Source organism: Aotus nancymaae, unplaced genomic scaffold, assembly GCF_030222135.1.
Source record: "Aotus nancymaae isolate 86718 unplaced genomic scaffold, 86718_ANA_hifiasm-v0.15.2.pri h1tg000014l, whole genome shotgun sequence".
Lineage (NCBI taxonomy): Eukaryota > Metazoa > Chordata > Mammalia > Primates > Aotidae > Aotus > Aotus nancymaae.
Window position 1 is genome coordinate 36,813,522 of NW_026988425.1, and position 19,151 is coordinate 36,832,672.

General features: G+C 37.9%; 1 protein-coding gene across 3 annotated transcripts in view; it reads left to right on the top strand.

Moving 5' to 3' along the window:
• WDR70 (WD repeat domain 70) overlaps nucleotides 1-19,151 on the top strand; it is a 362,749-nt gene that overhangs the window by 324,575 nt on the left and 19,023 nt on the right. For all 3 annotated transcript variants that reach the window (XM_021671857.2, XM_012460014.2, XM_012460016.2), the window contains 3 exons: nucleotides 151-230; nucleotides 2,229-2,345; nucleotides 4,060-4,222. In XM_021671857.2, the coding sequence (XP_021527532.1) occupies nucleotides 151-230; nucleotides 2,229-2,345; nucleotides 4,060-4,222 (360 nt within the window). The remainder of the gene's footprint in view (nucleotides 1-150; nucleotides 231-2,228; nucleotides 2,346-4,059; nucleotides 4,223-19,151) is intronic.

A 19,151-nucleotide genomic window follows, 5' to 3' on the forward strand; every position in this document is an offset into this window, starting at 1 on the left:
CCCATCTGTTGCCATCCCTCAGAGAGTCAAGGACTTGTCTAGACAGAGTGTATGCACAGAGTATGTTCCTGAAAGTATCTCATGTTTTCAACATAGATTTTCTGTTTCTAAAACCAATTAAAGAAAATAATTTGCTTTTACACCCCTTAGGGGAGCAAAATTATGTGTGGTTAAAACCCAGCGGAAGGCAAAACAAGCTGAGACTCTAACTCAGGACTACATCATCACACGTAAGTCATTAACATGCCTCTCAATCATGCGCCTCTGTGCTACTCTCATGTGGTGTTGATTGCATAGTTTTAGAGACAGAGAAAGCCCTCAGAATTCAGGCATATATTACAAAATTGCCCATTCATGTGGATAAAACTACAAGTCATGTAACAGCTAACTTCTTTGGCTTCTGTGACTCATCACAGGGATGAGGGTTATTTCATGCAACTTTCAACCCAAAAGGGAAAAGCTTGTTTGAGTCCAATACATTACTTTATAGCAGTCTTTTCAAGAGTAACAGTCTGTTCTAAGTGTAAACAAGAAAGAGTGCTGGTCTTGGAATCAGGGGGCCTGGGTTAGTCCAGTTCCACGTGGCAATGTGATGTTGAACAACTTAACTTTTAATCAGGAGAGTGTGGCAACTAGAGGAAGGGTCTCTTCTAGTTTCCTCTGAAATTCTATGACCATGTACTAGATTAATCCACAGGAATTTGTATATAAAAGTAACTCCCTGGGGTATGAGAAGAAAGCTTACTAGGGCAGAGTGGTTTTCTCTCAGGTATGTCACACAACCTCATTAATCTGGCAGATATGTGTTCCCAGAGCCACAACCTCAAACCTGCAGCAGGTGACAGCTAGGAAAGAAATAGTGGATGCCTGGTGATTATCATTAGCGGATGGCCCTGTGGACTTTATCAGTGACTCAGTCTGGAGCCCAGGGGGCGCTGTACTGCTGGGTTTTCTCACTGGTGGTGGGTCTCCTATAAGACCAAGTCCCTTGGAGCTTATGACCAGTAAAGAGATCCAGGATCATGACACTTTTTGCAAGAGTAGAAGTGTTAAAGTCGGTGTCATAACCAGTCTAGCTCATGTAATTACATGCGGCCTACTTAAATTCCTCCAGTCGTTTGAAGTGAAAAGCTATTTTTCCCCTTCCTAAAAATACTGTTGCGTTGTATTGCCCAACTGAGTGACGGGTGGCTATGTTTCTCAGCTCCCCTGACTCAAGGCAGGCATGTTTTACTGGTGAGTGATACGATCTGACCCCAGTTGGCAGTGTGGGTAGAGGGTAGGAGGGGATACTAGAAGAGTTTTTGAGGTGTTAGGGACATTTCATTCATATTATGAATTCCCTTTAGCCTTTCCCTTCCCTCCCCTGGTCCCCCGGGAAAAGTTTCTTTTAAAAAGGGGTTTAATCTGCATGTAAGAGTCAAAAGAAATTGTGCTGGTACTTTTTTGGGGCAAGAAAAAGAGAGTTATGTAATACTTCCCCTGATAACTCTTTCCTTCTCCCCTAGAATATTATACTGTTTTCCTTTTAAATTCTTATAATCTTTTATATTCTGAAATTTAATTTTGACATTGAGTAAACAGCAACAGCAATTGAACACATATTACTTTGGTTTTTATTTTCTTGTTTTGCTACTATATAGCAGGAGCGATAAGGCCCCATTAAGTCCCCATGCCAAGAAATTTAGGCACCGCTTACATTCATGGCAACCTTTATCCCAGTTTCAGTGGGATAAGTGTTCCTCCCTTCCGGTTACTCAGTGTTGTCAACTCCTCCGAGAGGTGGTCACATTTCAGAAATGTGTGAAGTGATTCCAGTGTTTATGAGACATCTGAGGAAACTTCAGGGTTGACAGCAAGCTGTTGGCATTATTCACATTTGGGTCCTGGAAAAAAAAGTTAGAGGCAGTCCCAATATGTGTTTCTTTTCAAAACCACAGTAATTTTTAAGTGCTACCCATGGTTTAGGAGATGAGGAGCCTCACTGATATTTCCGTGACAATATTTGACAGTATTTCCTGAGTGCCATTAGCTGCCAGAAGAGGTGAACAATGAGTCTGGTCTCGAGCAAAATTGGCTAATTGGTTACAGTAAGACTGTCTTTTATTATTAGACGAAGGCTGTCGTTATGGCTTCCATTTCATCTTTCAGTTAGTCATGCTTTAGCTATGTTTTTGGATGGAAGGATTATTATTATAATGAAATTTTTCAAATGTGACTTCTTGTAGCTCATGCCTTGCCTATGTTCCGCGAGCCCCGCCAACGGAGTACAAGGAAACAGCTGGAGAAGGACAGACTGGATCCCCTGAAGTCGCATAAACCTGAACCTCCTGTAGCAGGCCCAGGTGACTGTGATCCAACTAGTGACCTGCAGGGGGGTTCAGAGGCGGGGTGGGGTAATCGATATAAAATTACGAAGGTCTTTTGGGCCTGGATGCTTCTTTGTCCTCAGAGAGATTTTACCACATAGTATTTTTTAAATGTTTTTATTTTAGCAGCAGAACTTTCAAGATCTGATGCAGAATCCAGATGTATAAAGCTGATAAAAACTGAGCTCCCATGCTGAAATAACGAGGAAGACTGGGGCCCTTTCTGCGTGGTCTCCAACTTGAGTTTCCTAGCAGGCCTCAGTGGAATTCTGGGGCTCTTTGGAACCCAGTGTTAAAACCATTGCTCTCAATATTGGCTTAATATACAACACTGGGCATTTTGACCAGAATCCAGGTTAAATTAGGTTTCACACAAGGCAGAAAGTGACCATGATTTAGTTTTGTGTTGATATCACTAGAAGATAAATAAAATTCTTTAACTTTTTAAAGAAGTAGGTACCAGAAGAAAGTTAAACAGCACTGGCTAATAGTACAGCACATACCTTCACTAGAGTTTCATTTTCTGTTATCATCTGTGTAGTTTCTATTTGGTCTGCTCCTTCAGCATAGAAAACATTTTGCATATCTATCTTAATTATTTTTTTCCTAACACCATCCTAACCAAAGTTTCCAAATAATATTCTTGCTTGGATTATTGTGAACGCTTCTAACTAGGCAACTTAGTCTCAAGTCACTCCTTGTCTCCCACCTCACCTCTATTTGTCTTATACACAGCTTTAATTTCTATCCTTGTAGCTTTACACCTTACTTCTCTCCTGCTCTGATCTGAGATTTCTGTTGGTTCACTCCTGTCCCCAAATACACACTGAACATTTTTCTTTCTGCATTTTTGTACTTAACCCATTCTGCTTATTGAAAATAATCTTCTTTACTTTCTGAGCTTTCACAAATTGGATCTATTTCTTTCATAAAGACCTGTTCAACCACCTCATCCTGAAGTGCTATCTTCTAAGTTCCATAATAGTTACTGGCCATATAAATTATCTTGCAGTTAATTATTTCCTGCCTTATTTAGTTTCTTCTTATCTTGATTTATAAAATTAATCTTTTAGTGTTATTTGGCTTTTCATATGTTTATTTTATTTACCTAAAAAGTCTTACATTTTTTTGAGTACCAGTCACTATACTAGCTGCTAGAGCTCCAGTGGGGAACACATCCCTGCCCTTAAAGAGGTTCCTATTTCACAGTGCAATTACAGTACAGCAGAGCAACATGAATCAGCGTGTTCAGCTTATTTGTTTTCTCTTGTAATACTCAGCAAAGTACCTGTACAGTACCAAGATGTCAAGCTCTAAGATATGTTTAAATAGCATCTAATGAATATTGGTTATTTGTGTTAATTGAATTCTAAATGTTCATGCCAGAGGAACTTTTTAAAGCATATACATGGCAAACTATCTGTAATTTTTTCTATACTGGCATCATTCCGTAAGTTGAGCAACTGAGACATAATAAAAAAAAAATCTCTTCCTATTTAAAAGTGTTATGTGGGAAGTTGAGGTTTGGTGACCTCTTACTTTGGTTCTGATTGTCATAAATCTAATCCAAAAGGATGACACTCAAGTACTCTTGAGACTTGTGTTCAGATAAGTACAGTGTATACAGATATACCTATGTATCCTCATGCTCATTCAGTTTCTAATTTGAACTTTTTTTCTTTTGCAACAGGTCGTGGTGGCCGAGTTGGAACCCACGGGGGCACTCTCTCTTCCTATATTGTGAAGAACATTGCTTTGGACAAGACTGATGACAGCAATCCTCGGGAAGCCATTTTGCGTCATGCCAAAGCAGCAGAAGACAACCCATATTGGGTTTCTCCAGCATATTCCAAGTGAGAATACAGCTTTTTAAAATAGGAAAATTGTTATGTTTAATGAATTGGGGAGAACATAACAATGTTTTTGGGGTCTAACTTCTCTGTTTCTTATTTCATAATTAGGTATGAAACATGGGCCAGATACTCATAGTCTTTATGTCTAGGCATTTGTTTATATCATAAGACTCTAAAAATCATGAATTTTAAAACTAGACCAGTTCCATCAGAGTTGTAGTGTAGTGTAAACCATTATGTAAAGCCCATCTTGCCTATGATTAAAACAAACAACAAACAAATCACTGCTTATTTGCATTATCTTAGTTGAGGAGGGTTAAGAGCAAATGAAGCAGTTTGTAGGTCTGATATTATGGACTCACTTTTATTTATAGAGCTGCATAAGTAAGTAACACTGCAGAGTAGATCCTGCCTGCTCATATTCCCTCAGATAGCTTAGCATGGATGAATAAGTAGTGGTTCTTAAAGCCACCAAACCAGCTACATTTACAGTAAAAATAGGTACTATTATATAATTTTCCATTTTTATTTTTATTTATTTATTTAGAGTCAAGATCTTGCTCTATTGCTCATGCTGGAGTGCAGTGGTGCAATCATAGCTCACTGTAAGCTCAAACTCCTGGGCTCAAAGGATTCTCCTTCCTCAGCCTCCTGGGTAGCTAGTACCACAAGCGTGCACTGCCACACCCAGCTAATGTTTTAATTTCTTTGTAGAGACGGGGTCTCACTATGTTGCCCAGGCTGGTCTTGAACATCTGGTCTCTAGCAGTCCTCCCACCTCAGGCTCCCAAGTGCTCAGATTGCAGTTAAGTGCCACTGCACCTGGCCAGAATTTTCAGTTTCTAAATTTTAAAACTTTTTATTTGATTTAATTTTAAATTTATAGAAAAGTTGCAGAAATAGTGCAGAGAGTACATGTAGTCTGTTCACCCAACTTCCTTCTAATTTAACTCCTTACATTATCATAGTACAATCAATTATCAAAACTAAAAACTAACATTAGTATAACACTATTAACTAGGCCAGATATGTTGGCTCACACTTGTAATCCTGGCACTTTGGGAGGGCAACACGGGCAGATCACTTGAGGTCAGGAGTTTTAAGACCAGCCTGGTCAACATGGTGAAACCCCATCTTTACTAAACATACAAAAATTACCCAGGTGTGGTGGTGTGCGCCTGTAATCCCAGCTACTCAGTAGGCTGAGGCAGAATTGCTTGAACCAGGGAAGCAGAGGTTGCAATGAGTGAAGTTTGCACCACTGCACTCCAGCTTGGGTGACTGAGTGAGCCCCTGTCTCAAAAAAACAAAACAAAACAAACTATTAACTAAACTATAGACCTCACTTAGTTTTTGCCAGTTTTTCACTCGTGTTCTTTCTCTGTTCCAGGATCCCATATTGTACTTAGTTGTTACTTCTCCTCAGTCTCTTCCCATCATAACAGTTACCTTTCCTATCTTTCATGATTTTGATGCTTTTAATGAATACTGGTCAGTTATTTTGTAGACTTTCCCTCAGTTGGGGTTTGCTTGATATTTTTTTATATTTGGAATGAGACCAATTATGTTTGGAAAAATAACACAAAAGGGATGTTGTATCCTTCTCAGTGGATGTCTTATTACTAGTGATGCTAACCTTGGCCACTTGCTTAAGGTTTTATCTGCCAAGTTTCTCCACTGTAAAGTTGCTTTCATTCTATTTTCAGTTGATAAACTTCTTGGGAGTGATATTTTAAGACTATGCAAATCCTGTTTTCTCCTCAGACTTTTTTTGTCTAATTTTATCATCCATGAATGAATTTGCCTATAACAATTATTATTACTATGGTGTTTGCCTAATGGTGATTTTCTGTTTCCCTCTTTTCTTCTGTGTTTATTAATTAGAATTCTACCTAGAGGAAAAGTTGTTCCTTTTCCCACATTTATTTTTCAAGTATTTTTAAAATATTGGTATTTTATTCTGTGAGTTAAAATCCAATACTATCATCATTTAGTTTGTTGCTCAAATTGTTCCAGCTTTGGCCAATAGAAACTCCTTCAGAATGACTCCTATCATCTTTCTCAAGCTCCTATATGTTTTTTGAATACTTCCTTACTTTCTGGCACCACAAGATGTTACAGACTCATCTTTGTTTTTCTTACCTCCATTCTGGAATCAACCACTTCTCCAAAGAGCTGTGGCTCCTTTTAGTTGGAAAATGGTGGTTAGAAACCAAGAGGCTCGGTGCTGGATGTGCTTCTTGCTACTAGAGTGCCATTGCTTCCAGGTCCTCTCTGCTGACAAAGCTAGGAAGTATATGTATACATACTAAGCTACCCCTCTACACATATCTATGTTTCTGAACATATCAGTTTGTAGTTATATTTTTTTAAACTATAGTTTGAATTGATGTTTCGGATTTCAGTTCTGTATCACAGGTTCCGTAACTTTTCCCCTTTCCATATTTGTAACTTCTTTCTCTATTAATGAGAAGCCCAGCTCTTATTTGTTCAATTCTGGCATATATATAAACTAGTTTTAGAATTGGTAACCCATATCCCTGTAAGAATCACTTTTCCTATCTACATTGCATAGTTTACAGTTCTTTTTGTCTTTAGCTTTAAGTATACTTTCTTCACCACCCTAGTGATTGTGACTATGTTAGCCATTTGAAATGCAGTTAGGTTCATTTGCTAGTGTTTATATCCCTTTTTCAGGATTTTCTTCACATTCTGTTTATTTTTGGGAGTGTGTGAAGTATTACTGTGTTGCTAGGAGTCAGAGCTTTAAAAGAGATTTGCTTAGAGAAGTGTCTCTTCCTCCTCATTCCTGCTCCCCTTTTCCTTTTCCCAATCCCCCTTTTTTTCACTCCCTTTCCTGTCCACCCCCTGTAGCTAAATAATCTCTTTAGTTCCTGGTTTATCTTTTGTGTGTTTCTTGAGCAGATATGTAAGTATTTTCTTATATCCCCATATTTCTTACATGAAAGGTAGCATAATGTAAATCATCTTTTTTTGGTTTAAGTTACATTTGAAAATCTTTGGTGAAATGTAATTACAACATATGAACACATGTATAGAGTAAAATGTCACCATGTTTAATATACAAATACTACCCAGAACCAGCTTTTATCACAAAATTATTGCTAATCCGTGATTATTAACAAAGTAGTTGGTTATCTAAATGTTCCTTCATTAACATTTTAATATGAAATTTAACTTTAAATGAACTTTGGGAGTACTATTTATAAATATGTCAGCAGCTTTTTTTGTTATGCCATTTTTGAAATTTGAAGTGATCAGTTTAGGATTTTAGCTTCTTGTTATCCCCCATCTTTATTGTGGTATGATTGATTTAAAATTTTGTATATATTTAGGTATATGACTTGATATAAATTAAGTCATATTGATTTGCTTTTTTTTTTTTTGGCTTTGCTTCTTTTTCACATAGAAGTATGCCCTAGAAATCATTCTACGTCATTTCATAGAGCTCACTGTCATTTATTTTCACAGTCTCGTAGTACTCCATTGTATGAATTTATCATAGTTAATTAAACCATTCTTCTATATATGGATATTTAGGTTGTTTCAATATTTTGTAATCAGTAACAATGTTATATAGTGAATAAACTTACAGACATGTATTTTTGTATTGTTAGAGGTATATTCAAGTTTTTTTCCTTGATGTCTTTATGTATTCCTAAAGTTTTCTCTTTAGTTGTGAGAAAACTAGATGGTGATTACTTTTAAAATATTACTATACTGGAAAAAGTCTTTTATTAACCAACTCAGCCTTTATACTGCTACCAGTCCCCTAGGTACTCATTATTAGGAGCTACTTTGCCTCAAATAAAAACACATCATCTTAGCATACATTCCTTAGAAGCAGGCCCTGAGATAAAGATTTACATAAAGGTGATGTATTAGGCTTTGTTCCCAGAGAAAATCAGTAGGAAAGTAGAGATGTGTCATGAAGCCATCGAGTGTGCAGTATTAAGCCAAGTCCCAGGGAGGGTCACTTTGGCTTAATCCTGCAGGGTAACCCTGGAGACTGTGGTCAGAGTTGCCCTGGTCAGGGGCATGGCAGCTAGAGTATTCATATTCCCTTATTTGTTGGTCATTGGTGATGGTTGGAGATGGGGTTGGGAAAGACACTTCCAGGCACTGTCAGTTCTTCAGGGCTTTAGAGATAGGTGCTGCTGCCATGAGTGAAAGCACATTGCCCAATAATGCTGAAAGGATTTGAGGCAATCGAGGGGAAGCATTGTGTCCTCTGCTGTATGTACTATAGCGGAACAGACTATGTTATGTCAGTGGTGGTTGTTCACAATTTATATTCATAAACAATACAGATGGACCATGTCTGAAAAGTGAATTGGATAATATCACAACAGCTAACAGGTCATATCAAGGCTGGCCAGTGAAATAGTATGCTTCAGCCCTCACTTGAATGGTATTTATGTGCGTATAAACTATTCCATGTCAACACATCATTGGCAATCAGATAAACTTATAGATTATGGCTGTGTTGACACTTCTGTTTTTAATAGAGTATTTTCCATTATTATTAGGGATTTTTTTAATACTTCAAAAACCTTGTTTAGAAACATACTAAAGATTTGTTAAGAAAACAGTCATATTTAAAATGGGTTAAACATGGTGCATGTCATTTCGATGGCTAACTGTTCGAAATATGTATGTCTGTGTTTACACACAAATCATTGAGATGTCTTCAAAAATATTGACATAAATACTATTTGCAGATTTTTCATTGACATTTGCAATGTATAATTTAACAATTTTAGCAATGTATAATTAGAAGGTGTCAAATACCTAACTTACCATTGGAGAAAATGAAACATCCAGAAGATAACTTTTAAAACCTGCTGGGTAGCAAGTCATTGCTAGAACCTAGACCAGGAACCTGACCTTAGAATTTCCAGGTTATTGTTGTAACATCTAATAACGAGTTCTTTTGATAAAGGATTAACTTCAATTCAGTATGTGATTTTCATGTCTGAGATTTAAATTAGTACATACATACAGTAAAAAAAAAAAAACAAAAAAAAAAAACCAGTGGTACTAAAGATAGACAATGGAAATTTGAAAGCCTGTCTTTCATTTAACCCCTAGTTCCTTTATTCTACTACTTAGAGATACCAACTGCTGCAAGTTTTTATATATCCTCTGTGTGAGAGAGATAAATGTTTAGACACATTTATTGTTTAAAAATGGAGGTATATAGCATGTTTTACAAGCTGATTTGTGGTTTTGTTTTTTACTTAGTACACACTGGAAGATTGGGCTGATCCATCCAAGACATATGTAGCTCATTCTTTTTACTTCATTTGCCTATTCAATTGTATGGTTATATTATGCTTTTATAAAAATTGTACTTTCTTGAAATGAATTGTACAGTTACATTGTTTTCAGCCTTTTTCTTTTATAAACAATACTGAAATTGGTATCTTTGGACATATATATTTGTTCACATGTGCAAAACTTCTAGAAATTTTTATCTTTGCCTATCAGATTGGTGAAAATGTATAATTTATAATTTTCACCTATAGTTTTATAATTTTTTATCATCTTAAGATGCTAAAAGGGGCTTAAGAAAAAATACTAAAAGGGGCTTTAACAAAGCCCATTTCTTGTGAACTACTTATGTCTTTTCCCTTTTTCCTATTTGTCTTTTTCTTACTGATTTGTAAGAGTTATTTATATTAAGGAGATTAACCCTTTGTATATCATGTATGGCAAATATTTCTCCCAGTTAGTCATTTTGTATTTTACTTTGTTTATGCCATTTTTCTCATGTAAAAAAAAATTATTGGGGGAAGATTCAAGATGGCTGGTTAGGAGCAGCTCAGGATTGCAACTCCCAGTGAAAGCACAGAGGGTGAGTGGATGTCGCATTTCCAGACGGATTTCTATTGCCCACAGACCAGGAAATTCCCAGGTGGAGGAGCCCCATGGGTTGCCAGCGCGGCTGTTTTGCCAGCACCCGGGCGCGGTGGTTCCCAGTGCAGAGTAAATCGGACTGGGTCCCCTTTTAACTGGCGAGCGGAGCTCCAGGAAGGCAGAGTCTCCCATTCATCTGATTTTAAAAAAAGGGACTGAAACAGGGAGCCAGGCCAGGAGATGCCCAGGCAAAAAAACGCCATGAATCTCAGCGCCGCTGTTTCAGCTGGCGCAGTGGGTCACCACACAGAAAATTACACAGATCCCGGCGCCTTTTCAACAAGTGACTGGAACACCTGGGAGAGAGTCGACCGTTCAACTAAAAAAAAAAAATAATAAGGCTCTGAGGCAGAGAGCCAGGTGATCAGGCTCGGCTGGTCCCACCCCCACAAAAAAAAAAAACAGCAATTGGAAACGCTCTGGGTTGAGAGTTTCACAGCAAGCACAGCTGAACCCAGGATGGTCCAGCTCTGTGAGGGAGGGGCGTCTGCCATTACCGAGGCACTCCACCACTATGGAGGTAGTCCGCCATTGCTGAGGCAGCCTGCCGTTGCCAAGGCAACCCGCCATTACAGAGAGAGTCCGCCATTACAGAGGTGGGCCACCATTGCCAAGGCAGTTCTAACTACACCCATATAAACAGGACTGCAGGGAAGTTCACACGGCAGCCGGGCAGAGCCCACAGCAGCTCAGCAAAGCCTTTGCAGGCAGACAGTGACTAGGCTGCCTCCTTGCTGGGCAGGACAGCCCTGAAAAAAAAGGCAGCAGCACAACGGAAACTCATAAATAAAGCCCTAACTCCCCGGGACAGAACACCTGGGAAAAAAAAGGGGGTTTATGAGTTCTGCTGCAGCAGACTTAAACGTACCTGCCCACTAGCTCTGAATGAACAACAGAGCTCACAGCTCAGCACTTGAGCTCCTATAAAGGCCAGACTGTCTCCTCAAGCAGCTCCCTGACCCCTGTATATCCAAAGAGTCACCTCATAAAGGAGAGCTCAGACTGACATTTGGGAGGTATCCTTCTGGGACAAAGATAGCAGAAGAAGAAAATGGTAACAACCCTTACTGTTCTGCAGCCACTGCAGGTGATCCCCAGGCAAGCAGGGCCTGGAGTAGACCTCAGCAGTTCTATAGCAGAGGGGCCAGTCTGTTAGAAGGAAAACTAAGAAACAGAAATAACTTCATCATCAACAAACAGGACACCCACTCAGAGACCCAATCTGAAAGTCAGCAACTACAAAGACGACAGGTGGATAAATCCACAAAGATGGAAAGAAACCAGTACAAAAAGGATGAAAACACCCGAAACCAGAACACCTCTCTTCCTACAAGGGATCACAACTCCTCACCAGCAAAGGAACAAGACTGGATGGAGAATGAGTGTGATGAAATGACAGAATCAGGCTTCAGAAGGTGGGTAATAAGAAACTTCCGTGAGCTAAAAGAACATTTTCTAACCCAATGCAAAGAAACTAAGAAAACTTGAAAAAAGATTTGACAAAATGCTAACAAGAATGGACAACTTAGAGAGGAATATAAGTGAATTGATGGAGCTGAAAAATACAACACGAGAACTTCGCGAAGCATGCACAAGTCTCAACAGCCGAATTGACCAAGCAGAAGAAAGGATATCAGAGGTTGAAGATCAACTCAATGAAATAAAACGAGAAGGCAAGATTAGAGAAAACAGGGTAAAAAGGAATGAACAAAGTCAACAAGAAATATGGGAATATGTGAAAAGACCTAATCTACGTTTGATGGGTGTACCTGAATGTGACGAAGAGAATGAATCCAAGCTGGAAAATACTCTTCAGGATATCATCCGGGAAAACTTCCCCAACCTAGCAAGGCAGGCTAATATTCAAGTGCAGGAAATACAGAGAACACCACAAAGATATTCCTCTAGAAGAGCAACCCCAAGGCACATAATAGTCACATTCACCAGGGTTGAAATGAAGGAGAAAATGCTAAGGGCAGCCAGAGAGAAAGGTCGGGTTACCCACAAAGGGAAGCCCATCAGACTCACAGCATATCTCTCAGCAGAAACCCTACAAGCCAGAAGAGAGTGGGGGCCAATATTCAACATCCTTAAAGAAAAGAACTTTCAACCCAGAATTTCAATCCAGCCAAACTAAGCTTCATAAGTGAAGGAAAAATAAAATCCTTTGCAAACAAGCAAGTACTCAGAGATTTCATCATCACCAGGCCTGCTTTACAGAAGCTCCTGAAAGAGGCACTACACATAGAAAGGAACAACCAGTACCAGCCACTCCGAAAACATACCAAATGGTAAAGAGCATCAACACAATGAAGAATCTGCATCAACTAACGGGCAAAACAGCCAGCTAGCATCAAAAGGGCAGTTTCAAATTCACACATAACAATATTAACCCTAAATGTAAAAGGACTAAATACCCCAATCAAAAGACACGGACTGGCAAATTGGATAAAAAGCCAAAACCCATCAGTGTGCTGTATCCAGGAAACCCATCTCACATGCAAGGATACAGAAAAGCTCAAAATAAAGGGATGGAGGAAGATTTGCCAAGCAAATGGAGAGCAAAAAAAAAAAAGCAAGAGTTGCAATTCTCGTCGCTGATAAAAAAGACTTTAAAGCAACAAAGATCAAAAGAGACAAAGAAGGACATTACATAATGGTAAAAGGATCAATGCAACAAGAAGAGCTAATGATCCTAAATATATATGCACCCAATACAGGAGCACCCAGATACATAAGGCAAGTTCTTAAAGACTTACAAAGAGACTTAGACTCCCACACAATAATAGTGGGAGACTTTTAACACCCCATTGTCAATATTAGACAGATCAACGAGACAGAAAATTAACAAGAATATCCAGGACTTGAACTCAGACCTGGAACAAGCAAACCTAATAAACATTTACAGAACTCTGCACCCCAAATCCACAGAATATACATTCTTCTCAGCACCACATCACACCTCCTCTAAAATTGACCACATTATTGGAAGTAAATCACTCCTTAGCAAATGCGAAAGAACAGAAATCATAACAAACAGTCTCTCAGATCACAGTGCAATCAATGTAGAACTCAGAATTCAGAAACTAACTCAGAACCACACAGTTTCATGGAAACTGAACAACTGGCTCTTGAATGTTGACTGGATAAACAATGAAATGAAGGCAGAAATAAAGATGTTCTTCAAAACCAACAAGAACAAAGACACAACATACTAGAATCTCTGGGACACATTTAAAGCAGTCTCTAGAGGAAAATATATAGCAATAAGTGCCCACATGAGAAGCAAGGAGAGATCTAAAATTGACACCCTTTCATCAAAATTGAAAGAGCTAGAGGAGCAAGTTAAAAAAAACTCAAAACCTAGCAGAAGACAAGAAATAACTAAGATCAGAGCAGAACTGAAGGAGATAGAGACACGAAAAACCCTTCAAAAAAATCAATAAATCCAGGACAGGAGCTGGTTTTTCAAAAAGATCAACAAAATAGACAGACCACCAGCCAGATTAATAATAAAGAAAAGAGAGAATAACCAAATAGATGCAATAAAAAAACGATAAAGGGGATATCACCACAGATTCCACAGAAATTCAAACCATCATCAGAGATTATTACAAACAACTCTATTCACATAAACTAGAAAACCTGGAAGAAATGGATAAATTCCTGGACAGTTGCCTCCTCCCAATCCTAAACCAGGAAGAAGTCGAAACCCTGAATAGACCAATAACAAGGTCTGAAGTTGAGGCAGCAATTAAGAGCCTACCACCCAAAAAAAACCCAGATGGGTTCACAGCTGAATTCTACCAGACATATAAAGAGGAGCTGGTACCATTCCTTCTGAAATTATTCCAAATAATCCAAAAAGAGGGAATCCTTCCCAAATCATTTTATGAGACCAACATCATCCTGATACCAAAACCTGGCAGAGACTCAACAAGAAAAGAAAACTTCAGGTCAATATCCATGATGAACATAGATGCAAAAATCTTCAATAAAATACTGGCAAGCCGATTGCAACAGCATGTCAAAAAGCTTCTCCACCATGATCAAGTAGGATTCATCCCAGGGATGCAAGGTTGGTTCAACATATGCAAGTCTATAAACATAATACACCACTTAAACAGAACCAAAGACAAAAGCCACATGATTATCTCAATTGATGCAGAGAAGGCCTTCGACAAAATTCAACAGCCCTTTCTGCTAAAAACCCTCAATAAACTAGGTATTGTCAGAACGTATCTCAAAATAATAAAAGCTATTTATGACAAACCAACAACCAATATCATACTGAATGGCCAAAAACTGGAAGCATTCCCTTTGAAATCTGGCACTAGACAAGGATGCCCTCTCTCACCACTCCTATTCAATATAATACTGGAAGTTCTAGCCAGAGCAATCAGGCAATAAAAAGAAATAAAGGGTATTCAAATAGGAAAGGAGGAAGTCAAATTGTCTCTATTCACAGACAACGTGATTGTATATCTAGAAGACCCCATCGTCTCAGCCCACAATCTCCTGAAATTGATAAGCAATTTCAGCAGATTCTCAGGATACAAAATCAATGTGCAAAAATCACAAGCATTCCTATACACCAATAACAGACTTAAAGAGAGCCAAATCAAGAATGAACTGCCATTTACAATTTCTACAAAGAGAATAAAACACCTAGGAATACAGCTAACACGGAACGTAAAGGACCTCTTCAAGGAGAACTACAAACCACTGCTCAACAGAATCAGAGAGGACACAAACAGATGGAGAAACATTCCATGTTCATGGTTAGGAAGAATCAATATCATGAAAGTGGCCATACTGCCCAAAGTAATTTACAGATTCAACGCTATCACCATCAAGCTACCAATGACCGTCACAGAACTGGAAAAACCCACCTTAAACTTCATATGGAACCAAAAGAGAGCCCGCATAGCCAAGTCAATTCTAAGCCAAAAGAACAAAGCGGGAGGCATCACACTACCGGACTTCAAACTATACTACAAGGCTACAGTAATCAAAACAGCATGATACTGGTACCAAAACAGAGATATAGACCAATGGAACAGAACAGAGGCCTCGGAGGCAACACAACATATCTCCAACCATCCGATCTTTGACAAACCTGACAAAAACAAGCAATGGGGAAAGGATTCCCTGTTTAATAAATGGTGTTGGGAAAACTGGCTAGCCATGTGCAGAAAGCAGAAACTTGACCCATTGCTGACACCTTACACTAAAATTAACTCCAGATGGATTAAAGACTTAAACATAAGACCTAACACCATAAAAACCATAGAAGAAAATCTAGGCAAAACCATTCAGGACATAGGCGTAGGCAAGGACTTTATGACCAAAACACCAAAAGCATTGGCAACAAAAGCCAAAATAGACAAATGGGACCTAATCAAACTCCACAGCTTCTGCACAGCAAAAGAAACAGTCATTAGAGTGAATCGGCAACCAACAGAATGGGAAAAAATTTTTGCAGTTTACCCATCTGACAAAGGACTAATAAACAGAATCTACAAAGAACAAAAACAGATTTACAAGAAAAAAACAAACAAGCCCATTTAAAAGTCGGTGAAGGATATGAACAGACACTTTACAAAAGAAGACATACATGAGGCCAACAAACATGAAAAAATGCTCATCATCACTGGTCATTAGAGAAATGCAAATCAAAACTACATTGAGATACCATGTCACACCAGTTAGAATGGTAATCATTAAAAAATCTGGAGACAACAGATGCTGGAGAGGATGTGGAGAAATAGGAACACTTTTACACTGTTGGTGAGAGTGTAAATTAGTTCAACCATTATGGAAGACAGTGTGGCGATTCCTCAAGGACCTAGAAATAGAAATTCCATTTGACCCAGCAATCCCATTACTGGGTATATATCCAAAGGATTATAAATCGTTCTACTATAAGGACACATGCACACGAATGTTCATTGCAGCACAGTTCACAATAGCAAAGACCTGGAACCAACCCAAATGCCCATCGATGATAGACTGGACAGGGAAAATGTGGCACATATACACCACGGAATATTATGCAGCCATCAAAACCGATGAGTTCGTGTCCTTTGTAGGGACATGGGTGAACCTGGAAACCATCATTCTCAGCAAACTGACACAAGAACAGAAAATCAAACACCACATGTTCTCACTCATAGGCGGGTGTCAAACAATGAGAACACATGGACACAGGGAGGGGAGCACTACACACTGGGGTCTGTTGGGGGGAAATAGCGGAGGGACAGTGGGGGGTGGGGAGTTGGGGAGAGATAGCATGGGGAGAAATGCCAGATATAGGTGAAGAGGAGGAAGGCAGCAAATCATACTGCCATGTACATACCTATGCAACAATCTTGCATGTTCTTCACATGTACCCCCAAACCTAAAATACAATAAAAAAAAAAAAGATAAAGATGAATGGATAAAGAAAATCTGGAAAACAACACTACTAATGTTTAGTTAATATACACATTAAAAATTAAATCTATTTTAAAATTATTTTAATGTTGTGAGATTTAGAAATGGGGTGGGAGGGCACTTTTTTGGTTTTAGTTAGGAAGAATCTACCATCCAACGTTAGTCTTGAAATTCTCTCATATTCCCACTGAATACTTAATGATTTTTTTTTAGGAGTTAAATCTTCAATTGTCCTGGAATTGTTTTAGTGAAAGGAGTGAATTTGTTATATTCATTACCACAAATTTGGTGTCTTAAAAAATAAAAATTGGTTCTGTCACAGTTCTGGAGGCCAGAAGTCTGAAATCAAGGTGTTGGCAGGATTGTACTTTCTTCAGAGACTCCAGGGGAAAATTCATTCTATGCCTCTTCTAGATTCTAGAGGTTGCCTGATGCCTTGGCTTATAGTCACATCACTGTAATGTTTGCCTAGTCTTCACATTGCCTTCTCCTTTGTGTTGGTCTTCTCCTTTACTCTCTTGTAAGGATACTTACAGTAGCATTTACAGCCTACCCAAGATAATCCAGGATTATCTCCTCATCTGAAGATACTGACTAAGAGAACATTCACAAGTTGCAGTGATTTAAAGTGGATATCTTTGGGGGGACCATTTTTTCAACCTATCATAGTAGAGTTGTAATTTAATTATTTCCAGTTGGTTAACCAGTTGCTATAGCACTTTCTATTGTACTATTTAATTTTCCTCATTAAATTGAAATACCTTTATTATACCTGATATGCTTATGAATTTTAATCAATTTCTGGGTTCTCTGTTTTGTTCTGTCAATTGGTCTGACTCTGCAAGTATCAATACCAAACAGTCTTAATTATTGTAGGGCTGCCTGTTCTCATTATTTTTATGAGTATGTGTCTATCCTTACAGGTCTTTATGACTTTATTAGGTTATCTAGTAACCTCCTCCCAAAAAATTAATGATGTAGGCTTGAGTTATATTTACATATTAATTTAGATAGAATTTATAGTTATCTAATAACCTCCTCCCCAAAAATTAATGACGCAGGCTTGAGTTATATGTACATATTAATTTAGATAGAATTTATAATATTGGTTCTTTCAAACCAAGAACAGAGTTGTCTTTCTAGTCACATCACTATATCTCACAGTAGTATTTTCTTCGTATAGACCTGTCACATTTCCTTTTAAGTTTATTTCTATTTATTTTATTTTCTTGTACTGTTGTAAATAGAGTTTTTTCTTATGCTAAATTTATAGCTTCTTTGTATATGGAAATACTATGCAGCTATATATATGTGTTATATATATATATTAGTTTTGTATCCAGCTGTTTATTATATTTTCTTATATATGTTTTAAATAATTTTTATTCACTTAGCTTGGGCTTTACAGGTATAAAATTATATCATATGCAAGTAGTAAGTTTACGTCCTCCTTTCCAATTTGTATAACCACTATTTCTTTTTATCTAACTGCATTGACTACTGCCAAAACAATTTTAAATAACATCAGTGATAGTACATCCTTTTTTCTATTTGAACTTTAACAGGAGTGATTCTATTACATTACGCCTTATAAAATTTTCCTTTTTTTAGGTGAAAAAAATCAAATATCAGTAGTTTTATGTTATTCAATCTAATGATATTTCCACATAAAACATGACAATGTTTGAAAACACACAAGATGTTAAAGAATTCTTTATTTATTCATGCATCAGAGATTTACTGAACACCTACTATATGTTAGATACTGTTCTAGGTTGTAGGGATATAGCTGCCTTATGGAGCTTATATGTTAATAGACAGAGACAGATGCTAAAATAAATATATAAATATTAAATGGTAATAGTGCTAGGAAGAAAACTATAAGAGGGATATAAGAGGGGCATAGAGTCATCATGGGGAGAACGAGTGCTATTTTAGTTATAGTGGTCAGAGAAGAACCTCTACAAAAGTTACCTTTGACCTGAGTGAAATGAGGGAGTGAGCCACGCAGATACCTAGGGGAAAAGCATCCCATGCAGCAAACACAAGATGCCTTTATTGAATTCCTTAATCTCTGTGGAAGTGATCATAGGATTTTTCTACTGCGATCTATGAATAGGATGAATTATGTTACTAGATTTCCTAACACTGAGCCATCCTGGCATCTTTGATACGACTGTCATATGATTGTAGTTTATTCTTTCTAAGGTGTTAGGCTAGGCTGGCTTCCTAAAAATTTTGCGTTTTTCTTTTCCATATATACCCTCAAACTGTTTTGAATACATTTGAACTTATCTATTTAATAAAGATTTGATAGAATTCACCTGTAAATGGGAAAGCTTTTGTGGAGTGGAGGGTGCGTAGTAATTCCTTAATTTTTCTCTCTTTTCTGTCCCCTCTTGGCAAATAGTCTATTCAGATTTTTCTGACTCTTCTGAGGCTGCTTGGTAATTAATATTTTCTTGGACAATCATTCATCCAGATTTTCAACTTTCTTTAAATAAAAATTAATTGAAGCTGAAAGTGTTTTTGTTCACTGGTGACCATTACCTAA